This window comes from Mytilus trossulus, chromosome 9 (assembly GCF_036588685.1).
Source record: "Mytilus trossulus isolate FHL-02 chromosome 9, PNRI_Mtr1.1.1.hap1, whole genome shotgun sequence".
NCBI lineage: Eukaryota > Metazoa > Mollusca > Bivalvia > Mytilida > Mytilidae > Mytilus > Mytilus trossulus.
The window spans coordinates 33,263,356-33,289,926 of record NC_086381.1 but is presented as its reverse complement, the minus strand read 5'-3'; the positions used below and the strand labels follow the sequence as shown (position 1 = coordinate 33,289,926).

The window sequence follows — 26,571 nt, the reverse complement described above, 5'->3', positions numbered from 1 at the left end:
AAAGAAATTGCCGCCCAAGATAACAAAAACCCAAAACAAATAAAAGAAAAACAAAACAAAACAAAAACAAACGAAATCCGGGGTAAAACAAAACAAAACACTCAAATTATATAAAAGATGCAATTTCGATGGCTAATCGAATGTTTATTTAAACTTTCAGATAAGTCGCACGAGTTTTTCTCTGAACGAGAAGGACACAGCGGAGGTGTTCCAGTGCCCATGGGAGAGATTTCCAAACATTCATTAGTACCTATTATTGGAAGTAGAGGTTATCCGATGCAAAAAGAATGTAGATATTGCCAGAGATATAAGATAAAGTCCAAATCTGGAAACAGACTGCGAACAAATTTTAAATGTGCAACTTGTAATATAGCATTATGTTGTGTCCAGCATACTGGGAGAAACTGTTTTGTGTCATATCACAATGAATTCGTTTTTGGAAAATAAATAGAATGCATTTTGAATCTTCCTGATCTTATCCGTTTGATTAAGGTTGTGACTGCAGCGTTTCTAAACTTTTCACAATGGCATATTGTCAAAACATTGTTATCATGTTTTCCTTATGTGTATACTGCAGTAAAATGTTATTCCAATCATTAATTCCGAAAATAGAATCTCTGTGTCCTTAGAAACCTTTTAAAATTAACTTCAACATGAATTTATTTGTATTCGAAATGCAAAACATTGCTTTACATTCAACGTTTTTTTTCGTTTGGGTGAACGATGTCCTGCTTACACATTTGGGTAGATAGGTACTCAAAATATAGACAAAATGCAATATTGCAATCTCCAGGCGTTTATAAGTTGGCTGCCTGTTTAAAACAGTTCCACATTCTCTTCTGTAGCTATGAGATGAGTATTTTGTTGGATCGAACCAAATTTTCGCAATAATATCTAAAAAAAAATCTGTAACATATTGTAAGACTCTGGCTTAGTTTTTCTACCAGATTACGGAAACCAAGGAATTATAACTGACATATGTCCTTGCGTACACGCATTTGCATTATGTAATACAATTATTGTAAGTAATGCTTGGTAGTGGCAACGTCCGTTTAACGTAGTTTTCACTCATTGTGCAGTTTTAAAATAGTCATGGTAAATTATAATCTAACGCTTAACAACTTTATTTTTGAATATAAAGGTGTAAATTGTTAAACTGTAGCGTACATGTACAATATAGATCGTCAAAGTGTGCCATTTGTATATTTGTTGGCTATTCTTTATTACAGTAGAAGGTGCAGGAAGTTCTATATCTTTTATACAATGTGGCATAATAAAATTAATAAAACAAAATCAGTAAAAACACTTGAATTTGTTTCTTTCCTGATTTGTATCGAAGAGGTACATGTGTATGGTTTACAGAAGTTCCTCAAAGTTCCATGAACACAGGGAATGATTGACAAAATGTTTTGGGGCTTTTAAAAAAATTAAATGCAAATATGACTGTTGTCAAACGAGAAAAAAAATGGTATAAGCGGTCTTAGATTATTGTGTCTTATCCCCGTTTAGATTTTAGGCTCGACATGTTGTACAGACAGTTTAATATTGAAAGCTGCATTGATTACCCTCGAGATTTCTTTGTTCATTTTGGTCGCTATGTAGCTGTCTCCTGGACGGATACCAATGTCTCCAATTATCCATATGCACTGAAGTTAACATGTTTTCCTTATTAGAATCAACGCTACATTGAAGACCCATTGGTGGCCTTCGACTGTTGTCTGCTCTATGGTCGGGTTGTTGTCGCTTTGACACATTCCCCAATACCTTTCTCAATTTTAGACGTGGTATCTTATGATAATGTACATCTTTTATTTGAGTGTTTGTTGCCTAACTTCCAGTGCCAATCGTGTTATGAGAGCATGTCAACAATTGATACATATAAAAGCGTTGACCGTGCGCACATTTTTAGAATGAAACTCTTCCGCGCTTCATACAAAATGTACTTCGGTCAACGCTTTTACACCCTGAAGAAGTTACAAAAAGAAGCATTTAATTCTTGAGTGGTTGACCGAGATAACGGGCGAGAAACTTAGACTACTTCTGAAATGTTTTTATGTCATTTCCTTGATATGATCTAACATCTGAGATACAGTAGTTCAATGGAAGTAAATATATTAGTATATAAACAGTAGTTCAATGGAATTCAATATATTAGTATATCAACAGTAGTTCAATGGAATTCAATATATTAGTATATCAACAGTAGTTCAATGGAATTCAATATATTAGTATATCAACAGTAGTTCAATGGAATTCAATATATTAGTATATCAACAGTAGTTCAATGGAATTAAATATATTAATATATAAAATTTAACATAGTATTTTATAATGACACGGTAGATATTTCGATTCATTGAGTGAGGATTTGAAACTTGAACATCCCGCATAATAGACACAATTGTAGCATGTACCACATAACTGTGTTTTTGATGGAACGTATAAGATAGTAATAATAATTGACATATGAGAGAAGTATTGGTCCAAGTTATAATTGTATTTTACTTTGACCTTTCAGGTAGGACATACATGTTTTTACCCAGAAATTGTGAAAGAAGTCATTTCAACATCTGTTCACCTGTGCCTATTGGAGATATGTCTAAACATCCGGTGCCTATTGGAGATATGTCTAAACATCCGTTACCTATTGGAGATATGTCTAAACACCCCATGGTACCAATAATTCGAATAAAACGGATACAAAAGGACTGTAAATATTGCCAAGTACACAAATTAAAATCTAAATCAGGACTACGCTTCAAGACGAACTTCAAGTGTGCGACATGTGATATTGCCTTGTGTAGTGGTGAACATACAGAAAGACATTGTTTTGTTTTATTTCACAATGAATTCGTCTTCGGAAAACACAATATGTAAAGATATTCCTTTAACTGACAAATGTAATCTACGTAGAATATACAAGTAGAAATGATACACCCAATTATTGACTATTACTACATCAAATCAGTGGAATCTGTGTTTCTGATTGTCATTCAAAACATTTTTTTCATATAAAGCAGGTTAAGTCGGCAGTTCCGGTTGCTATTGCAATACAATGAATTTTGTTATCGTGTACAGCAGATTTTAATCTGTTAACTATTGCATCTGCAGGACTGGTCGGTACAAGGCTTTAAATATTAGGAATCACTTTTAGCTGTTTGGAATTTCAAATAATTTTTTTTCAACTGGCGATTTATGATTGAGATTTAAGGCAGTATAACAGACTTTTCCCGAAAATTAGTATTTAAAAAGAGCGAGATTATACTGTCAATTTAATATTGTGTCTCAAGTTTTCTGTTTTTTTACATGTATTTGGGATATTTTGTGATGTTTTCAAATTAATTTTATTTCTGAGAAACTTGTGTTCATCTCATATCAGTTTGAAGTAGTTTTCATGCATTTACATGTTTCAATCCCCAAGGGTATCAATAACTCAGCAACCAATTCTGCAGTATTTTAAAGATTTTTAACATACCTTACTGTTTACTAGTCTTAATTTGAAAATTATTAAGAAACTTAAGTTCAACTCTCTCGTGTATGCTTAACCTTAGATGATTATGGCTATTAATTTTAAAGTATGTTTTGGTCTTCAACTTCAACATACACGCATGGCATTTGAATATTCGGTTATGAGCGTTCCTGATGGAGGTGCATCCCAAAAGGCGCTTCGGACGCATGCAATTATAAGGAGTTTATTGTTTTTCATGGTTAAACAACAATTGTGAAAAAATCGTATAAGCAATAGTGATTAAGGTATTGAAAGATGATGTTTACTTATCTTAAATTGTCAGCAGGGAGGATTTGTAAATTATGTAATTCTGATATTGAAGATGAATTTGATTTATTCATTATATGCACTCAAATAAAAAGTAAAATGTTAAAATCATAATATTTGTAATACACTCTTTCTCTGTTTTATTTGAGTGTGAGAAATTTGATTTGGATATACATGTATGTAAAATGTATGTTTTGAGGTTACACGATGTATGATTTGATAAACACTTTCAAACAAGAAATATTTGCTTATAGTTTGAACTTTAGTGTCTTCCTAGATTCTATGGATTTTTATTGATATGTAATAATGGCGATAACTTGTATTATATTCTTCGAAAATATGAGATTTTTTTTTAGCACGGGATATAACTCTAAATTGTCTAATTCACGGCATCGTTTTAGGGGTGTATTTAAGCAATTAGTCATGTTGTAATTGGAAATAGACATAATTTCAGCCCATTGCTTGTTTACAGATTTGCTGTAAACATTAAAACTTCCAAAACCGTTGTGATAACTCATTTTTATTTATGCCTATAAAATTATATTTTCTTTTCAGACTTGCTACCTTTTCAACAAGATTTAGGAAACAACCCTTTAGGACCACATTATTACTCAGATAATAAAGGAAGGGACTTCTTTATTTCGATGTCACATAGAAATACAATGGCGAATAGAAAGTGTAATATAGAAGGGCACCCTGTCGTACCGATCGGGGAAAATAATATGCAGAGAGATTGTAAATATTGTCAGAAATACAGGATCAAAACAAAAAGGGGATGGAATGTCAAGACAAAATTTAAATGTGAAACTTGTAATGTGAATCTGTGTTCTGGTGATATGACTTCAAGAAATTGTTTTGTTTTATATCACGAGGAAAACGTTTTTGGGAAAATACAATCGGAGATGTATATTAGTCAACTAGACACAAACATTTGAAGCAGAAATGTGAAATCAACTGCACATGTATACAAGTCATGTAGCATATTAATCTATTGCAATAAAAAATCATAATATCCAATAAAATTGGTAGATTTAGCTAACTAAGTCCTAATATTTGTATAAAGTAACATTCCTTAATAGTGGAAAATTGTTTTAAGGTTGAATATGCAACAATTATTAATTGCTCGCCGGTCCGTTTCTGTGATTTCTATTAGATAACGCATGTTCATTTGCTAATCAATCTATCATCAAGAGCAGATAATTGATGCGATTTTCGTTCATAGTCTTTTTCAAAAATGATGAACGTTTTTTTATATTGGTATGTTATCATTTTAAACGTTTCAAATTAATGAAATTATATTCGTACATCAATGTTTTTGATACACCAATAACAAAAACTGAAATATATTGAATGTATACATTTTGTAATTATTCAAAATTATATCAGAAACGTAAACTTATTTATAAAATAATGAACCTGTTAAGGGGAGAGAATACTCGCATAACTTTTTCGAATTGGCACATAATACAACGGAATGTCACTCTTGCATACAAATGGCACATTAATAGAATTAATTAACTGCGCAATCGTGCTCCACCTTCAATGATGATTCTAAATTATAAATATAACCAAAAGTTGTTAATCTATAGATAGTGAAGACTAATGAAAGCTAACCCGCTGTAAACATATTTCTTTGCAATTTTTTAAAACTTCCTCAGGAAAATGATCGAGTCACTTGACTTTCAAAGCTCAAAATTAACGTTTTTACACAATATTTGAATAAAGTAGTTGAAGATTATTCGCTTCTCAAAGTGTAAGACGCAATAAAAATCGTAGGCTTGCACCATCCTAATGAAATACGAATTTAATTAAGTCCTGAACATTTCGACATTTCTTCGTATATTCATAGAAAAACCGGTTCAACCAAATCACAAATACGTGTTAAGATCCGACTAAATACCTTTTTCCCGATATGGTCAGGTAAAATTGCTAACTGATATGCACCGACATGTGAAGCATACATGAGAAATCCACAGCAGATGAATATTAGTTCACTGGACACAACTATATGAAGGTTAAATGTGAAAAGAACGGAAAGGCTCTATCACAGATGTATGAAAGTCCAATAGACACATACATGTGAAGCATAAATGTGAAAAGAATGGACAAGCTCTTAAAAGCAGATGTGTTAAAATCCAATGGACACAGGCATGTGAAGAATAAATGTGAAAAGAATGAAAGCGATTTTTTTTAATAGTTTATGTAATTTTATTGTTTTATAATTAGTTTTTTAAGTATCTTAGGACAAAGATTTAGAAATTTTCGAGTGCCCCTTCTTTAATATCAATGATCAATGGTTGAATGGAGATATAAATTATGTTTTTAGTGTATAAGGACACCACTGGTGTGATTTATGTTTCCTTTTATTACTGTATAGTATTGATGTTTTAAAATTATGTCATACATTTGTAATTGTTGATTTGTTTAACTTGTATACATGTTTTATGAATAAACAAGGACTCAAATTGGTTTGGATTTTGTTAATTGTATGTCATAATCTATCAAGACAATACATATACATAGTGGCTGTGTTTACTTACATGTATTCTTATTCTGTTGTTTTGAATGGAGGTACTTACATGCAAATATTGCAATTCCTGACGGTGGTTCTTGTTGAATGACGTCGGTCGAAATACAGTTTTATAACATGCACCAAGTGTGAAACCAAACCATGAAGTATATACAATGTAAATACATAATATGGGTTTTGCTTATTTTTGAAGGATGTACATTGACCTATCGTGGTAAACGTCTATGATATTTGGTCTCTTGTGGAGAGTTGTCTCATTGGCAATTATACCCCATCCTCTTTTTAATATGGTATAAATATAACAGAGAAGGCATATTGAGTTTACACTAGTTGCATAGAATGCATGTCACCGAGTAACGTAACAAACGAATTGAATGTTTTTGTTTGGTTATGAAAATATTACTACATCTAATTTTTGAGTGAAGATTGCATGGAATAAATTTCTGATCTTGAAAACGCAGGTACTACCAAAATAACTCCCGGTTTTCTGGAAATCTTAAACTAGTGTACTATGTAGCGCATTAATCCTGATTTTTTAACGCAAACTCACAGACTAGTGAATTTTGGCTCAAAATGGTATAAATATATTTCCCTTTCACCAAAAGTTTCATTTCTGCAAATTTGTTGGTTAGTTGAAGTAAACAATGACATCAAAAGCAATATTTTTTGTTAGAGTAGGACTACTTTAAAATACGTCTTAAATTGGAGGGAGTTATTGATGGTATGACACCTAAACATAAATATACGGATATAAATAGATAGCGAACTCGTGCAATTGGATTTTTCTAGGCCTATTAATTTCATATTATAGGTTTGAAATATATTAATCATTGTTTTTATCTGTAAAAGAAAGATTTTTTTGTGGATCGATTTAGTCCATCAAATGATGTTCCTTTGATTCAATTTTAATGTTGACATCCTTTTCCTTTTTATAATTAAACACGCATAATTTATGCGTACTCGATCTCTAGCTAAGGGGTTTAATTAAAAAAATTACATGAATTTGGATTCAATGAGGTCGAATTGTCAAGTGAAAAAATAATCATCGATGTTTCTTAGCTTATTTTAACAATATTGAACATAATAGTTGAAAAAAGCGAATACTTGATTCACGATTTCACTTTAACTAATACTTGAACAAAAAATATCACATTTTAATGTTTATATACATGTACTGACTCGTAGCTAGTGAATCAATCGTAATAATGGACCTGTCATTAAATGCTCTTGGTTTTTTTTACACCTCGGCAACAGTGTTCTTTAAATGAAAGTTAAGAAGAACACACTAAGCATACATGTACCTTTACAAAAACTGCATTACAGTATTCCTGGGGAAAATAAATGAAACTATCTTTTGCTTTCCAGGATCAACTATGTATAATTATATGCCGGGTAATACAGGCAGACCGGATAACGCAGGAAGGCCACCTCCGATAGAGGACGTTCCAGGTCATCCAGTAGCCATTGTTGGAGGAAATTATAAGCAAAGAGAATGTAGATATTGTCGTTTCACTGGGAATCGTACCAAATCTGGATGGAGAGTGAAAACTAATTACAAATGTGCAACATGTGACATTCCTCTCTGCACCAAAGAATTGACAAACCGCAATTGCTTCACTAGTTATCATCATGAATTTGTATTTAGGAACCAACAGTCTGAATTAAGGGTAAATAAATTGTATTCTGTTTATATTTTAAATTCTCTATTGCTTCTGTAGCCTGGATTTTTTTATTGTTGTAAATACTTTTAACCTTTTCTCTGGTTTCAGTGTTTTTAACAGAGTGAGGGTTTATCAGTATTATTACATCGTCCAGAATGACATGTTAGCTTCGGTGATATCTAACATTGTTTCCAGTTGTTCCCTTTTGTTGTTGTTGGAAATTGTATAGTTAGCTTAAACTAGACCCTTCTACTTCATTATAGGAGTCCCCCTAGTAGAAGTGTGCATTTATCTCATATCCAATATATATATTAGAAGTGTTTCGATATTGATTTTCGCAGTCAACAAGGTTTTCTTTTCTTTTGCAGCAACCTTACCGTGGCAGTCAAGAGGACAATTATTAACAGGAACAGGATGTTATCCATACTTTAGTCAGGAGGATGTCAACCGGAAATGTGATTTGCCTGGACATCCGGTTGTGCCAATAGAAAATAAAAAGCAGCGGAAGTGTAAATATTGTCAAATACATAAATTACGGACCAAGTCCGGATGGCGTGTTGTAACAAACTTTAAATGTGGTACATGTGACATTGGATTATGCTCTGGAGAAAATACAGACAGAAACTGTTTCCAGCTATTTCATGAAGAATTTGTTTTTGGACAACATGGCGATGTACCAATAAAATGATTGAAAGAATATTAAGATAAACTTTTAAGTTTATGACCTATGTTTAAGTAAACTTTGTTTTCATTAAAATATTGATTGAAATTAACCATATTGATTTTGCCAGCCCACTGATTTATTACTAGTTTGAGCATGACTTTGTAGAGTTATCTATGTTTTATTTTTTTACATCACCGATTTATCGAAACAGGAAAAATAAATACTCTAGGCTTTTGTAACAACTGAAGTTATGCATGCCAACAGCGTTTTATTATATTGCGATTGTAAATAAGACAACTATTACCAACCAATAACTGGCAAAGTTTGAATCAATATGGATACTTCAGTTTTGAAAATATTTTTACATATTGTGGTCTTTTTTAAGGATAGTATACTCGTTATTTAGATTGTTATTTTACGAGGGTCCTAATTAAATGAGAATAATAAAAAATGTTTTTTTTGGTCAATTATGCCGGAAGCCATTTATCGAAAATGTTTTCTGGTCTGTTCGTCCGCCCGTAGGCTAAACAAGGTAGTTTTCATGATTAATTGATGGGTGTTTAACGCTACTTTCAACATTATTCTGCCATTTCGTGGCAGTCAGCTTTAATTGGCAGAGGAAGCCGGAGTTCCTGGAAAGAAACACCGACCTTTGGTAGTTAAACTGACAATATTAGTGAATGAAGATTTGATTCGATTGCACCTGCCTAGTGCGGGATTGGAACTCACAACTTTAGTGTCGATTGGCTGGTGATATTGTATTTCGACTATTTAGAGTTTTTCTTAAAGGTGTGGTAACATCAATGAGAAACTTATATACTTGTTCGTTATGATTTGAAGGTTTAGAAGTATGCACAATTAAGATCACAAGCAGATATGCTTTTGCGGATAGTGAATCCAAATCCAGAGCTTTCTTGTTTATATAGCAAACAGTTTTGCTGCTGAATAGTGATGTAAATTATGAAAGTGTTCTCTGCTAAAAATAATGTGTTAGTAGTTTAAGAACAAAAATGAAACACGTCTTCAAATTGTTTTTGTCTTTGAATGGAGATGGGGCATTTTATCAGAATAAACCCTAACTTTTACAAAATATTTTCATCTGAAATGTCCAATGATTCCTACTGTCAATCAACAAGTCTGACATGGCTAAGGATATTTTAACGATTTTTTTGAAAACCGCTTTAGACCGAGATTGGCAATGAATTGTCATAACAAGTTTATGACAAATTAGAGTTGTATATGATTACTGTTAATTGAAACATGCTGAAAAACTAAATATCTTGAGCATATATTCTTTTCATGATCTATGGCTCCTTACCTCTCACCCACTTATATCATAAGTTATTAAATATACCTAGAAATTTTACGATCCCCACTCATTTCCTAATGGTACTTAGTATGAGTATTCTTATGTGTCATGACAATACCTTTGTTGTACTAGAAGGTGTTTTAATTACATTGGCAAATCCAGGGGGGGGGGGGGGGGTTCCGGGGGTTGGAACCTACGGAAAAATGTTTAACTTGTTTAAACGTTTTCGAACAAGGGAGTAATTATTACACTCCAGATGAAAACGCATATTGCTTGATTTTGATGCACAGTTTTTACTTTCTTAAAATTTCTCTTCAAGAATTGTGAATTTAAATTGCTACACTCTTTTAGTTAAAACATATATGTCTCCTATTTGCATTTATTTGTACAAATGACAAAAGAATAATAAGACTTATAGACATTCCGTTATATTAGAATCTTTTTAAATGACCTCAAAAGTGGGAGGGTTAGCCAGTTGTAAATCAAGGTTTAATCCACATTTTCCCCGCGGAAAATGCTTGTACAAAGTATATATACAAGGAATATTTTATTAGTTGGTCGGCATTGTTGTGTCAGTTTTAATAGAATTATCTCTTTGGAAACAACTGTGAAGTTTAGTATGTTTGTCATCACAATTTTTGAACCAAGGATTTGTATAGTATACAAACCCTTCTATAAACTAAGGTTGCATCATACAAATCATAAAAGAAAGTTTGATCTGATGCGACAAACATAATTTAAAGATACAATTTAAATCATTTTCATGACAAAAATGGTTCATGACAAAAATGATAAGATATGTTTTAAAATGTCACATAAAACTTGTCGAATTTCATCTAACATATGTATCTGCATCTATGCTAGCCAAGGGTTACGATCCAATCTCATCCTAAGAGCATACGAGGAGGGGAGTAAATAATAACCATTGGCTACCGCCGGTAGATGAGGTATCTGCTTGTGGGTTTCAATTTGTCGTAAAGTTTTTAAATTTATATTTTTCTGTAAAAAAAGTACATTTGAAATTTAATTATTTTCCTGACGCTATATTTTATAATTTCAGATGTACTATTCCCATACCTTTCAAGTAATACTAGCAAGCTCACTCAACATACCGGTGGAGAAGAGTACAAACATCATTATGTAGGAGACGTTCAACATACTCTTGTTTCTATAGGTGACAAGAAGGAAAAGCGTTGCCAATTCTGTAGGCTATCAAAATGTAAAACGAAAGCAGGCTGGGATATACTTACTCGATATAAGTGTAAAGAATGCGAAATTCCATTGTGCTCCGGAATTCAAACTCCTCGTAATTGTTTCGAAAATTTTCACGAACAATTTTTTAATGTAAAGTTTTAGTGATGTCAGTAATAATCAATCAACGAAGGCTACTGTGTTTGGCCATTGAGATGAATTTTCATTTGCACTGTATACATTTTCATCCCTACTGTATAATTTTCGTTTCTACTGTATACATTTTAATTTACATTTTCATTCCTACTGTATAATCTTCATTTCTACTGTATATATTTTCATTTCTACTGTATATATTTTCATTTCTACTGTATATATTTTCATTTCTACCTACTGTATGATATTAAAAAGGATAAAAAAATCCAAGGCATTGTGTTGTTTTCAAAAGATTTGTTATAATTTCTAAATGTAATAGGTTATTACGATAATTAAAGATATAACTTTATATAAACATGTGTCATTTTATTTAAATACGCGTACGTTCCAAATATTCATATGGTCTGGAACATGTATATACTGATGGGTATATGTTTTCCTATCTATATTTGAATCCGTTAATAACTAAGCTGAAACGACTCTGTCATCTCTTTAGCCACGACAACAGGAGCAAGCCTAGTGTTTTCTCACCCATTCGCCCGAATTGATATTGATAATCATTTACGCCACAGTTTATAAAGTTGATATAAAGTGTTTTGAGGTTTTAGACATTTTTTTTTATCATTGTTTTGAAAATTGCCGAAGGGAATATTTATATTGATTGATTGATTGTTGTTTGCTGAACGTCCAGTTGCAACTGTTTTTTTCATATCCAAGACGATAACAGATAAACTCTATAATTTCATATTTAAAAAGGGATTTTTTTTCCCCACCTACGAAAGTAGAAGGACATACTGTGTTCTTCCGTCTGTCCGGTTTGGGGAGAACTTTAATATTCATAGAAAATTAATTTTGTTTACATACTGGTTCCCAGTTATGCTCTCTGTGTTCCATCTCACAGAGACATAACTTGGAAATGTTACCAGTAAATTTACATGTGCATATTGTTTACATTGAAATCTGTGGTAACCTTTCATTCGAGGTAGAGGTAGTTAAGAAAATTAGTGTTAGTTTAACCTCTGAGAAGTTCAGGGCATATAAATGTTGAAAATATGCCACACAGCCCTATATTTTGACCTTTGAAAACAAATTTGGTGCATCTTTTTATCCCAATTTAAAGGTCCACTGAACATAGAAAATGATACTGCGAGTGGGGCATCCGTGTACTATGGACACATTCTTGTTCAGAGTTGTAGCAGCAAAAATATTCTGATCCCAAGTAATATTTTGACTGCACATATATAGTCAATTAGTTAAAATTCATGGAAAGTATATACTCATGGATTTATTAATATTCATATTCAGCATTTGATTCTGCTTTTCAAGGACAGTTTGAAATATACTCGATTTTAGGACCAATTTGGTCTCAAATTTCTCCTTTTACCATGCAACATGTCATCTATGGACTTCCGAAAGATTTCTTGGAATGGGTTCTTTCAAGTGCAGAGAGTATGAAATTCTCCCCACATAATAAAACTCGAGAATGTCAATAATAAGTGTAGCGAATTCATTTCGACTTAAAATCGGTTGGATGTGTTCCTACTTTGCATTCAACTGACTTTTATATTTTTTTCTTATGTTGTGCTGTAATACTACTGTCCCTGGTTAAGACAGTTGAGCACCCATAATCATGTTTAAACCTTACATATTTTGTATTTGCCTGTCCCACGTCATGATCCCGTAGTTTAGTAGTTGTTGTTGGTTCATGTCTGTCATATTTGTTTTTCGTAAATTGATTTGTTATAACTTAGGTCGTTATTTTTTCAATTGAATTATTTCATATTTGTCGTGGCTCTTTATAAAAGACTATACAATATGGGTTTTCTCAATGTTTAATGCCATACGGTTGTCTATAGTTGCTAAAACACTTCATTAGACATTTGGTGGATAGGTGTCCCATTGAAAATTTCATTACATTTTGTTTTTATATTTGAAATGTGTATATCTGACAATTAAATAAATTGCATTTAATTTTACTTTGATAAGTTTTACATCGATGAAACTACATAAGTGTTTTGAAGTACCCTTACCCGCCTCACTGATGGTTCAACCATCTGATTAATCATAGTTTAAAAGTCATTAGATTTAACTACCTTGTGTTGAGTGTAAGTTTTGAGACCTCCCATCTTTCTCGCAGAAAAGAAGCATAAATGTATCTGTCGTTTCATTTACAGTCTTTTTAAAAAGTTTTAAAAACTTTGTGAGTTGAGGCAACACTTTAATCAGTTTTATTTTGTCAAGAGATGATGTTCTACACACAAAGCGGCATAACTCAGACCCAAATATACTAATAACGAAATCTATTTATTGTTCACTTACATGGCGGATTTACATTTTGTTTTAAGTGACTGATTGAAAAAAATAAATATATGCTTGAATAGTCAAATTGTATTTTTGATGCAAAGAACTATAAACTCGCACAGTTTTGCTATTCGTGAACATTTGAAAATTTAGTTGAAATACTTATCACATATGGTGTACATTCTGTCAGTGTTCGCCTGACTTTTACCGCATGAATTATTTGTTTTTATGGGTCCTTTTATAGTTTGCTGTTCGGTGTGAGACAAGAATCCGTGTTGAAGACCGTACGTTGACCTATAATGGCTGACTTTTGCAAGTTATGAGTTGGATGGAGAATTGTCTCATTGGCACTCATACCACATCTTCTTCTTATTATATCTATTTGTTTTTTTCCGGATTTGGCTGTTTTTAAGATACTATAGTAATATGTCAACTATTGTGTAGTAGGGTTCATTTGGTCTTTACTTTTAATTCATATATCAGTGATTAAGTTAAGTTTCCTGCAAGGTCTGTTTTCAAATACTATATGCATTAGGTCAACTATATATCAATTATATATCCAAATGACAATGGTTAAAAAAACAGAGTATGTTTTTTTGTAAATGCAATTATTTTCTGTTTCAGTGACCTCTAGAAATATCCAGTCAACTCCAGGAGCCCAACCATCTGGTGGTCATTTACCAATACTGACCGGTACCAGGAAACGTTGTCAATATTGTTGGATGAACAAGATCAAGACCAAAAGAGGATGGGATATTTTCAGTGCTTACAAGTGTAGCCAATGTGATGTTTCATTGTGTTACACCTACCGAAATTGTTTTGAAGTTTTTCATACGATTTTTAAAGATAAAATTAATGACAGTGAATGGATCGCACAATTTCACCGAATGTAGCCAGCAAATTGTAACTTTGGTGTGTGTGTGTGTGTTTTTTTAGTTTTTTTTTTTAAAGATTACTACAATTTTATATAAGAATATAATTTTGTGGTATCACTTAGATTTTTGTTCTTAGGTATTTTTCAATGAACATAAATTATAATACTTATAAAGGGAAAGCTGTTTCTGGTAGTTTAATTTAATTTATAGAAATTCATTTAGTTAAACTAAGTTGTTGATATTGTCAAATGTGGGAATCACAGTTGACAAGAATTAACTAGACGACAAATGAATTGTTAAGGAATATTTTAGACTTACGATTTTTACACTAAAGATTATTTGTAAAATAGGGCTATTGGAGCTTAATAACAAAACCTTCAATGACGTTTTGGACAAGCGCTATATCTCAGTCTTCAAGTGGCATAGAGTATGCGTATGTGCTTCTCTGTCTATTTTAATGTTTCTTTTTACTCATAATAAAAGTTTTTATCTATTTCAGCTCTTTGTATACTAATACATCCCAAATAAAGTATTTAATCGAACATACAACCCTCATAATCATGGCCGAATTACTTTCTTTACAATTTATCCCAATTTGATAAGTTAATACGATACGAGACTAATATTCTTATACTATATATAAAAGTTCCATACCAGGAAAATCGATTCCCAAAACATCAAACTAATAACAAATATATAATATATAGATGTTAACAATATATTCCTTTTCAGGACTTGCCAATGATCTACCTCTTCATTTCCGGAGCACGCCGATAAAGTATTGATAGATTGAACTCATATTAAAGCGATGTCAACATTTCTTTCATATTTCTAAACAAAAACGAAAATCAAAAACGATTGAACGTCGGTATAAATGCATCCAGTGTAATGTTCTCCTCTGTTTTGGTATATATTATTATAAGAAATGCTTTGAGTTGTACAATGTTCATGGTGTTGGTTTACATAGACCACACCCAAACAATTTATTGCTTAAATCGGATTGTTTTTCTAAACAGTTCATTACGTTGATGTATAGTATCTTCTAGAAAGTACTGCTATCAATCTCTTTGTTGCAATATAATATGGTCCATTATTATGTTTTTCATTTGAAGCAATGGCATTGCCGTCTTTATTATCGATTGCCCTCTCCTGGCATTCTGCCTTCCTCCACAAATAAAATACTAGCCGCCAATAAATAGCTAAAAGTACTGAAAGTGGCGTTAAAAACAAACCAATCAATGTTTCTAATGTAATTATGTAATATTCAAAACATGGTTTATGTCTATAGTAATCTGATACACTGATAAAATGATACGATGAACCAACTATTGGTAGAAGGTGCTTTAACACATGTTTACTGTGTACTGACCTTTCTACCTTTATCATCATATATCAATCGAGACTAATACATTTTGATTTGAGTACTAAGATGGCGGTAAATATATAATATTAATGTCCCAGTCAAAAGCTTTGTAACTTGTCAGTAATTGTCTTTGTTCGTTTCTTTTGTTTTGTTCTGATTTGTATTATGGCGCTGAACACTGATTATGGTTATCTCTACTAAATCTATTAACAATTGTCTAGTAGAGACACTTGCATGTAAACAGTGTTACCTAAACTTAATGTTCAGTGGTTGTCGTTGGTTTTAACATACCGTTTTTTAGACGCCAAACCGGTTACCAGAACTTATGATACACCAAACAAGGTAACTTACATCTGAGAAACAGATAATACATGCACTCAATTGTAGAATGTACTGATAAAATTGAAAAAGGAAATGGGGAATGTGTCAAAGCGACAACAACCCGACCATAGACTAGAGCAGACAACAGCTGAAGGCCACCAATTACATGTTTGTAGTATTCAAAATTTCAACCAAAAGGTGCTCTGCAAGGGCCAAGTGTCCTTCACCTTTTATGTGATACTTAAATTAACAAAATATATACTTCATATTTTGATATTTACCTTTATGCGTAGGAAATATTTTGTTTTAAATATGTACCTCTTTCCGTTGCATTCTCGTTTAAAATGACGCGATGGTTGTGTTACATCTAACAAAGTCTGTCTGCATTATTTGCACACTACATTCGTTGTTTCCTGCTAAATTATCTAGCATATATCTATATGTGTCCAATGGTTGTTTAAATGTTTGTATCTTATTTTGTATGCTTTATTGGTATTGATACCTTATTTACACTATATGACTTTTCTATAATGGTTATTTTTTCTGCTTAACTGAAATTTTGAGTACACGTTAACTTTCAGATTTGAACTTAGCAATATTGTTTTGCACTTTTCGGGACAATACAATATGCATTATGTTAGAAAGAAAGGCACTCAATGGTCCATAAAGATAAAGCATGATTTCAAGAATTTACTTGTACAAGAAAGGTTTCAAGTATCTGTTAGTGTACATATATACGATTTGTACATGTGCCGAAGAAGGACTATAACTACCATAAAGTTAAATTAATAATAAACGAGTGACCGGTGAAAAATAATGTTATTCCAATTCTTTAACCAATGCATACAAACATCCTAAAACCTATTCCTCTTCGCAGGATTATATCACTTTTTTTCGCATGAATTTCGTATTATCGTCAATTTTTTTCTCTCAATTGGTCAGTGTTGTTAACTTGTGAAAAAATGGCAGATAATTAAAGTTCGTGTTTTGAAGCCGAAGTTTAACGATTTTCACCTGTTTGTCAAAAATCAACAAAAAAGTATGGATATTGAGCACGTTTTTAACATGTACAATCAGATAATAGTTTATTTTAAGGACATCCATGCGAATTATGATCACCGGATTTTTATGAGATGGGTCACACGGAGGTCACTTTGCATACGGAAATTATATCGGGGAATTGAGGAAGCTATTAAAATAAGTTAACTTCTTTCTAATATGAACAAATTAAAGAATATGTACATAATTTTTATAATCAAAACTATCCATTGAGGTATAAAAACATATGCATATTTTTTTTTCAATTTGAGGTTTCTTATGACTTTAATGCTTTGAAGTATTTTTTGTATACTTATAAAAATGGCCAGCATATATATGTTAATGTGATAATATACTGTCGAAATATACATGTTGAAGGCCCTACGGTGAGCTATAGTTGTTAATATCTGTGTCATTTTGGTCTCTTGTGGACAGTTGTTTCATTGGCAATCATACCACATCTTTTTTTATAGCTTAATAGAGATGAATACTTTGGGCTTAGGGTTCTCAAATGCCAATGTTTGATTTGATATTATTTTATTCATATTTGGAAGGTGAAGGATTACAGATTGATAAAACAATTTAGAAATCCCAAATAGGTTTGGACTGACTTATTTTGCATGTACCAGTCATTTTCTAAAACAGCCATCACATACTATACCTGAGACTCTGTCCGTTAGTTTTCTCGTTTGAATAGACCACTTTAGAATTCATACATCACCGGAAAAACTCGTCAATTATACGCGCCTTTGTGACGTCATTTACCAGATAGAGGGGCTCGCCTGTATCCCTGCACTATAAACGTTCATCAAGCGTCTTAGTGATCGTCATTGTGCAGGATAAACTAGAAATAAAGCTTGTTCAGTAGGTACTTAGTCACAGTTTCCTAATGACAGTGGTACGGATTGACAATTATGAGAATTTAATTTGCCGAATAATTCGTGCAATATCATGGCTTTATAGGTTTCCAACCACTCGCTCAACATTGAAACGGAAGTCACGACGCACCTAAACACACGAGTGACGTTCACTTAAACTAAAGTTTTTGACGGAAAGGACCAAGTGAGCTTTTCCCATCAATTTGAGTCGGCGTCCGTCGTCGTCCGTCGTCGTCCGTTCTCGTTAACTTTTACAAAAATCTTCTCCTCTGAATTATTGGGCCAAGTTAAACCAAACTTGGCCACACTCATCATTGGGGTATCTAGTTTAAACTAGAGGCTCTCAAGAGCCTGTGTCGCTCACCTTGGTCTATGTGCATATTAAACAATGGACACAGATAAATTCATAACAAAATTGTGTTTTGATGATGGTGATGTGTTTGTAGATCTTACTTTAATGAACATTCTTGTTGCTACAATTATCTCTATCTATAATGAACTTGGCCCAGTAATTACAGTGGAAAATATTTTCTAAAAATCTACAAAAAGTTATGAAAAATGTACACAAAATACTATAAAGGGCAATAACTCCTAAAGGGGTCAACTGACCATTTTGGTCATGTAGACTTATTTGTAAATCTTACTTTGCTGAACATTTTTGCTGTTCACTGTTTATCTCTATCTATAATATTATTCAAGATAATAACCAAAAACAACATATTTTCATTAAAATTACCAATTCAGGGGCAGCAACCCAACAACGGGTTGTTGGACTCATCTGAAATTTTTAGGGCAGATAGATCTTGACCTGATAAACAATTTAATTCCATGTCAGATTTGCTCTTAATGCTTTGGTTTTTGAGTTATAAGCCAATAACTACATTTTACCTCTATGTTCTATTTTTATCCATGGCGGCCATCTTGGTTGGTTAACCGGGTGACCGGAATAATATTATAGATAGAGATAAACTGTAAAAACCAATAATGTTCAGCAAAATAAAATTTACAAATAAGTCAACTCGAACGAAATGGTCAGTTGACCCCTTTAGGAATTATTGCCCTTTACAGTCAATTTTTAACCATTTTTCGTAAATCTTAGTAATTTTTTACAAAAATCTTCTCCTCTGAAACTACCTGGTTCACCAACCAAGATGGCCGCCATGGCTTAATAAAGGCAACAGTAGTATACCGCTGTTCAAAACTCATAAATCCATGGACAAAAAACAAAATCGGGGCAACAAACCAAAATTGAGGGAAACGCATTAAATATAAGAGGAGAACAACGACACAACACCGAAACGCAACAGCACACAGAAATGGACCAAGCAACAGACAATACACCACGAGAATAACAAATATAACATCAAAACCGAACACATGAATATGGGATAGACAAGTACCGTGCCACGTCTTATCTCAAAAATAAGAGAAAACAGAAACGACTCAACGTTAAAATGCAACGTTAAAAATAGAACATAGGGTAAAATACAGTTTTTGGCTTATAACTAAAAAAAAAGCATTTAGAGCAAATATGACCGGGGTAAAATTGTTTATCTGGTCAAGATCTATCTGCCCTGAAATTTTCAGATGAATTGGACAACTCGTGTTGAGTTGCTGCCTCTTATTAGGTAATTTTAAGGAAATTTTACTGTTTTTAACCGGATTTTTGTGACAAAAATGTCGGTTATTGATATGGGGATGCACGGCGGGCGGGCGGGCGGTCGGGCTGCAACCAAATGTTGTCCATGCATTAACTCATGAACCGTTCAACCAAAGCTTTTAAAATTTTAATATGTTGTTACTGACAACTAAATGAAGGTCAAGTTTAATAATGGCGATTTTGACTTTTACCGTTCAGTTGTTATGGTTCTTGAAAGATCGTAAAATGGCGTTTCCAGTCGTGTCCCTGCATTTTCGTATGAACCATTCAACCAAAGCTTTTCAAATTTTAATATATTGTTACTGATGACAAAATAGAGGTCAAGTTCAATAATGACGATTTTGACTTTTACCGTTCAGGAGTTATGGTTCTTGAAAGATCGTAAAATGGTGTTTCCATTCACGTTGTTGCATTTACTCATGAACCATTCAATCTAAGCTTTTCAAATTTTAATATGTTGATACTGATGACAAAATAGAGGTCAAATTTGATATTGACAATTTTCACTTTCACCAATCATCAGTAATGGTTCTTGTGGTATTGCCAGGACACAAATAAATGCTTATAAATCCGGTTTGCTGTCGTTGTGACAGCCTCTTGTTGGTTATTATCTTGAATATTATTATAGATAGAGATAAACTGTAGACAGCAATAATGTTTAGCAAAGTAAGATTTACAAATAAGTCAACATGACCGAAATGGTCAGTTGACCCCTTTAGGAGTTATTGCCCTTTATAGTCAATTTTTAAAAATTTTTCGTAAATTTTAGTAATCTGTTACACAAATCTTCTCCTCTGTAACTACTGGGCCAAACTAATCCAAACTTGGCCACAATCATCTTTGGGGTATCTAGTTTAAAAATATGTCCGTTGACCCGGCCATCAAACCAAGATTGCCGCCACGACTAAAAAGAGAACATTAGGGTAAAATGGAGTTTTGGGCTTATAACTCAAAAACCAAAGAATTTAGAGCAAATCTGAGATCGGGTTAAATTGTTTATCAGGTCAAGATCTATCTGCCCTGAAATTTTCAGATGAATCGGAAAACCCGTTGTTGGGTTGCTGCCCATAAATTGGTAATTTGAAGGAAATTTTGCTTTTTTTGGTTATTATTTTGGATATTATTATAGATAGAGATAAACTGTAAACAGCAATAATGTTCAGCAAATTAAGAATTACAAATAAGTCAACATGCCCTTTATAATCAATTTTTAACCTTTTTGGTAAATCTTTGTAATCTGCTACAAAAATCTCCTCTGAAATTACTGGGCCAAAGTTAATCCAAACTTGGCTATAATCATATTTGGGGTATCTAGTTAAAAAAATGTGTCCAGGGACCCGGCCATCCAACTTAGATGGCCGCAACGGCTAAACATAGAACATAGGGGTAAAATGCAGTTTTTGACTTTTAACTCAAAAACCATAGCATTTAGAGCAAATTCGACGGGGTCAAATTGTTTATCAGGTCAAGATCTATCTGCCCTGAAATTTCTAGATGAATCGGATAACCCTGTTGGGTGGCTGCCCCTGAGTTGGTAATTGTAAGGAAATTTTGCTGTTTTTGGTTATTATCTCGAATATTATTATAGATAGAGATAAACGGTAAACAGGAATAATGTTAAGGAAAGTAAGATTTACAAATAAGTAAACATGCCTGAAATGATCAATTGACCCCTTAAGGAGTTATTGTCCTTTATAGTCAATTGTTAACAATTTTCATAAAATTTGTAAAATTTTAAAAACATTTTCCACTGAAACTACTGGGCCAAGTTTATTATAGATAGAGATAATTGTAAGGAGCAAGAATGTTCAGTAAAGTAAGATGTATTAACACATCACCATCACCAAAACACAATTTTGTTATGAATCCATCTGCTTCCTTTGTTTAATATTCACATAGACCAAGGTGAGCGACACAGGCTCTTTAGAGTATCTATTTTTTTTTATTTTTACAGTTTACTATGCGTTATGAGTATCGCTCATCGTTTAAGACAGTACGATGATTGTTATATTCGACGTCTTTTGGTCCATGAAGAAGAGTTATTTCATTGGCAATCATACAATATAAATTTTATATAAGTCACATCACTTTCAGTTGATCATTGTGGAAGGAAATAAACAATGTTTATAACAGGTCCTATATTTCAAACCATTCAAAAGTAATCCAACATAGTTATACTTTGAATTTAGTAGATTTTACCAAAGTGATGATATTGTAAAATTGACATGCTTACGTGATCTCGATTTACAAACAATTGCAAGCATTTATTTATATTTACGATATTGCAACTTTTATATACTTTATTTTATAATAAAAATACCCTTTCTTTTTTAGACGGTTTACTGGACCCTGGTCACATGTCAGTAGCTACAGGTCATACATCAGTGCTGGTAGATGGTAATCACAAGCGCTGTCACTACTGTATCAAGATTGGTGCCAAGACTAAGAATGGCTGGGACATATTCACCAGATATAAATGCAGGTCGTGTAACATACCACTTTGTCGTGGAAGTAGGAAGTGTTTTTATTTGTATCATGCAGCTCTGTATCATAAAGGTGTTTCTCCAGGTATTCAGGATGTCTGATTGAAACATACAGCTCTGAATCATAAGGGTGTTTCTCCAGGTATTCAGGATGTCTGATCGAAACATACAGCTCTGTATCATAAAGGTGTTTCTCCAGGTATTCAGGATGTCTGATTGAAACATACAGCTCTGTATCATAATGGTGTTTCTCCAGGTATTCAGGATGTCTGATTGACACATACAGCTCTGTATCATAAAGGTATTTCTCCAGGTAATCAGGATGTCTGATTGTTTCATAAAGGTGTTACACAGGTATTTTATCATGCAGTTCTGTATCATAAAGGTGTTTCTCCAGGTAATCAGGATGTCTGATTGTTTCATAAAGGTGTTCCACAGGTATTGTATCATGCAGCTCTGTATCATAAAGATGTTTCTCCAGATTATCAGGATGTCTGATTGTTTCATAAAAGTGTTACACAGGTATTGTATCATGCAGCTCTGTATCATAAAGGTGTTTTTCCAGATTATCAGGATGTCTGATTGTATCATGCTTTTTCACGTATAGACTTAAACTTCTGCTCCTTTTCTCCTTTTATTTGTATTATGATGAACCATTTGACTTTGAGAATGAACATTATATTTTACCTACTTTTTTTTGAATATTTCAATGTTTTTCATTCGTTTCGCTTTGTTAATTTTTTCAATTTGTAAGAGACATCTTTTCCAGTTCACTATCTTTTATTTTTAGTTTTGCTAAATGTACAATCATTAAGGGCAGTTTATATTTTATTGGTGTGGCGTGAAGTCATATTAGAGACTGGCATCTTATATAGTTGTCACATTTTTGTATTGGAAACAAGTAGTCAAAGTGTGTCTATTTAAGTTTTGAAATTTAAAATGAGTTGAATTATTTGAACTTTCCAAAATCACAACCCTTTGAATGACTTAGAATTTAAAAACCAACAAAAATAACTGGTTATTTCCTTCTGTATTGACCAACAAAACATAATGTAATAACGTTGGTTTCCTGGCGGAGTGATATAATTGTTTTATTATACCTTACAAATATTACAAACATTTCTATTGGAAAATACGTTATCACGTGACATGGAATAATTCAATTATGTTCATTCAATGGCATGAAGGACGAACTACTCTAACAATTGACACAAGTGTTGAATAACCTTATTAATCACCGGCGAATAACCTTTTCAGTTCCTTGATTTGTACACGAGTTATCTCCAATGATAATGACGTCACAGATGTAAATGAACAAAATGTCAAGGTTCACGTTACAGAAAGCTCTTCGAAAGACGAGGAAATAAGACTTTTAACATGTATCTATTGCCAATGGTATCTCTTTAAACAGTCCTTTTCAATTTTTTACAAAAAAGATGCAACCTTTGTTGTACATACAAGAACTTCCATGCCTGTAGCTGTGAAAAAAATGTATTTTCGAACTTGTTTTTGTTACTTAAATAAGGTTAGTGCTTTTTCAATGGTTCAAACATGTGAAAAGGCCTTTCAACTGTTAGTTCGATATAATAAAACAATTGTGGCCCCTTAGAAGCGATTAATATTCAAAAATGTCTAACCTTAAAAAGTTATTTCATTTCGGGATGCGCCCCTAATGAAATAACCTTCTCGTGTTGACAATTTTGGATATTTACTTTTCCTACGGGTCATAATTGTATAGTGTTGTAAGAAGAGAAAGAGCTATATGACTATTTATTCTGCTTAAGAATAAATTAGGTGATTTATATCATTTCTTGATTTTTTGTTCTTTTTTCAAGGAAAGAAAACCATTTTTTACCTTGTAATCTCATTACCAAAATAAAAATACTAAGAATGTTGTGTGAAACAGTTCCTGAAATTACGATTTTATGTTCATGATTGCTTTATTTTTAGATAAATACTGTTGCAAATAAAAAGCATTTTCTTATGATTTATTATTTTTTGTACATGTATATATGTTAAAAAATTTCTGTTATGTTCATTTCATAATTTTTTTACTTTTTTATTTAAATATTAATGTGATTGTTACTATTCACATACTCTTGTTGGGTCTTTGATAAATACAAACTTGAAACTTTGCTAAAGTAAACAAATCCTGTTTATCCGACATTTTAATCTTCTGTTTTTATTCGAAAGTTAAAACAGCTAGAGATGGAAATAGAATATGCATTACATGTAGCAAGATATTTTAAGACTGACTTATTCACATATATGCATTAAACATAACTACTATCAACCAAACATAGTCGTGGGTTATATCTTTAAATTTCAGGTTTAAATTCAACTGGCAGTTATTTATACTTTTGTATAAGGATTACACAAATTGTAGAACTAGCATCAATTAAACAATTAACAAAAATCAACAATAAAACATTACAAATTGACTTTCTTGTTTATTTGATATCATTTAAATTGTGGGCATTTTTAGGCTACTAGTGAGCTGTCCTCACCTCCTGCATTCTTTTTGAACACTATCAATTTCTTATCTTACTGCATAAGTAGCCCTTCTCATAGAAGTAGTCATGATGTCTATACTCGTATATTACTGCATAAGAAGCCCTTCTTATAGAAGAGTCACGATGTATATACGCCCGTTTAGCTCCACTTTATGCACTTCAATTAAGAGTGAATGTTGAGTTAAGAACAATGCTCAATGTGACCAAGGTAATCTGCTTGATTCCATATCCTGTTATTTAGGAGAACAAGGAAATGTAACTCAATGCTGTTCATTGACTTTTTTGGATTCGAGCGTCACTGATGAGTCTTTTGTAGACGAAACGCGCGTCTGGCGTATATACTAAATTTAGTCCTGGTATCTATGATGAGTTTATTTACTACGAAACCATCCCTTTATATATAAGACTTTCATACCTTCGTCGTCCGAAGGGCTGTACAGTAAACCCGTTATAATGCTTCCTTTTACCTTATTTTATTGAGTTCTAGTCATTGTCATCCTGTCATATTCTGTGTGCGCCTGTCCTCGGACCCTGTAATTGTGTGATTGTTTTTCATGTGTGTAGTGTTTGATTTAGGACAGCTTGTCTATTGGGAAAATGCTGATACACATATTTTTTTGTGTTAGGAGTAGTTTATTAAGAATTTTCAGTTTGAAAGAAACTTAATGCACAAGATAAATGATTTATCTCATTTGAACAATATTTTACGGCATTTGAATAAGACATTGATTATTTAATAGATTTGTTAGGATTTCTTTTGTGATGAATCTCTTATATAGTCTCGTTTGATGTTTATTAATAAACGTATACATATTTTTATTTAAATAATGCCGTTAGTTTTCTCGTTTGAATTGTTTCACATTGTCATTTCGGGGCCTTTTATAGAGGACTTTGCAGAATGGGCTTTGCTCATTGTTGAAGGCCGTACAGTGACCTATAGTTGTTAATTTCTGCGTCATTTTAGTCTCTTGAGGACAGTTCTTTCATTGGCAATCATACCACATCTTCTTTTTTATGTACATTTTGAATCAAGGATTAGTAACTATAGGAAACATAAGAAATTATTATTCTCGGTTTCTGTTTAAAAAATATTGACAAACATGCATGTAAGGTAAACCTATAATAATATTTCAGCATGTATCAATTAAAGTAAATATTGGTTGACTTCGATATTACATCATTTTACATAAATTGTTTGATTCATAATCATATTAATGAATAACAAATAAGAACATGCTTCCTTGTAATGTTTTCCTACACACAAGATGTTAATTACATACTTTAAAAAAATTAATGTAAAATTATTGACAAAAATGTTTTCGAATAAGGGTGTCTACATGTTATGTAATCAGTTACAATAAAGAAAATATCGGCTTACATCTCGTTCATTATATCCATGTTTCTAGTGGGGTTGGCGATTTCAATGAGCGTTATATATATATTTCAAAGCTACAATGAGTTGATTAGTAAATCTAGCTGTATCTTTAGACATTTATCAAAAACGGTATTTCACATCCTAAATTATACGAAAGTATTGTATTAAAAGCGCGGAAATCACTTTGTGATCCGTGTTAACTCATCGAACCATTCAACAAACTTATTAGTACAGGTTATATTATACCAATGTTGTAACTAAATCTTTGAATATAGTTGACATTGGCAATAATATCGATTTTGTCATCAGCAAATTAAAACACAACTAAATGTATTCTTTTTAAACGGATTGTATACTAACACACTTGCGTTCATTTATCTGTAAATATGTTAACTCCTATCTATCCTACTGCCTGTTCATACGTATTTTTTGCATTACACAAGTCATTTTTTCTTTGACTGTCCATGACGTTAAATAC

General features: G+C 32.3%; 1 protein-coding gene across 8 annotated transcripts in view; it reads left to right on the top strand.

The window, feature by feature from the left end:
* LOC134685593 (Krueppel-like factor luna) overlaps window positions 1–22,322 on the top strand; it is a 79,924-nt gene extending 57,602 nt beyond the window's left edge. Inside the window, exons 5-6 of one of the 8 annotated variants that reach the window (XM_063545438.1) lie at window positions 7,671–7,972; window positions 8,335–8,548. In XM_063545438.1, the coding sequence (XP_063401508.1) occupies window positions 7,671–7,972; window positions 8,335–8,370 (338 nt within the window). In that variant the 3' untranslated portion in view covers window positions 8,371–8,548. Of the gene's footprint in view, window positions 1–160; window positions 463–2,518; window positions 2,901–4,330; window positions 6,245–7,670; window positions 7,973–8,334; window positions 8,740–10,999; window positions 11,430–14,211; window positions 14,961–22,056 lie in introns of those variants that run through there. The other 7 variants (XM_063545433.1, XM_063545465.1, XM_063545462.1 and 4 more) reach the window with 7 other exon arrangements.
* Window positions 22,323–26,571: the final 4,249 nt, after the last annotated feature.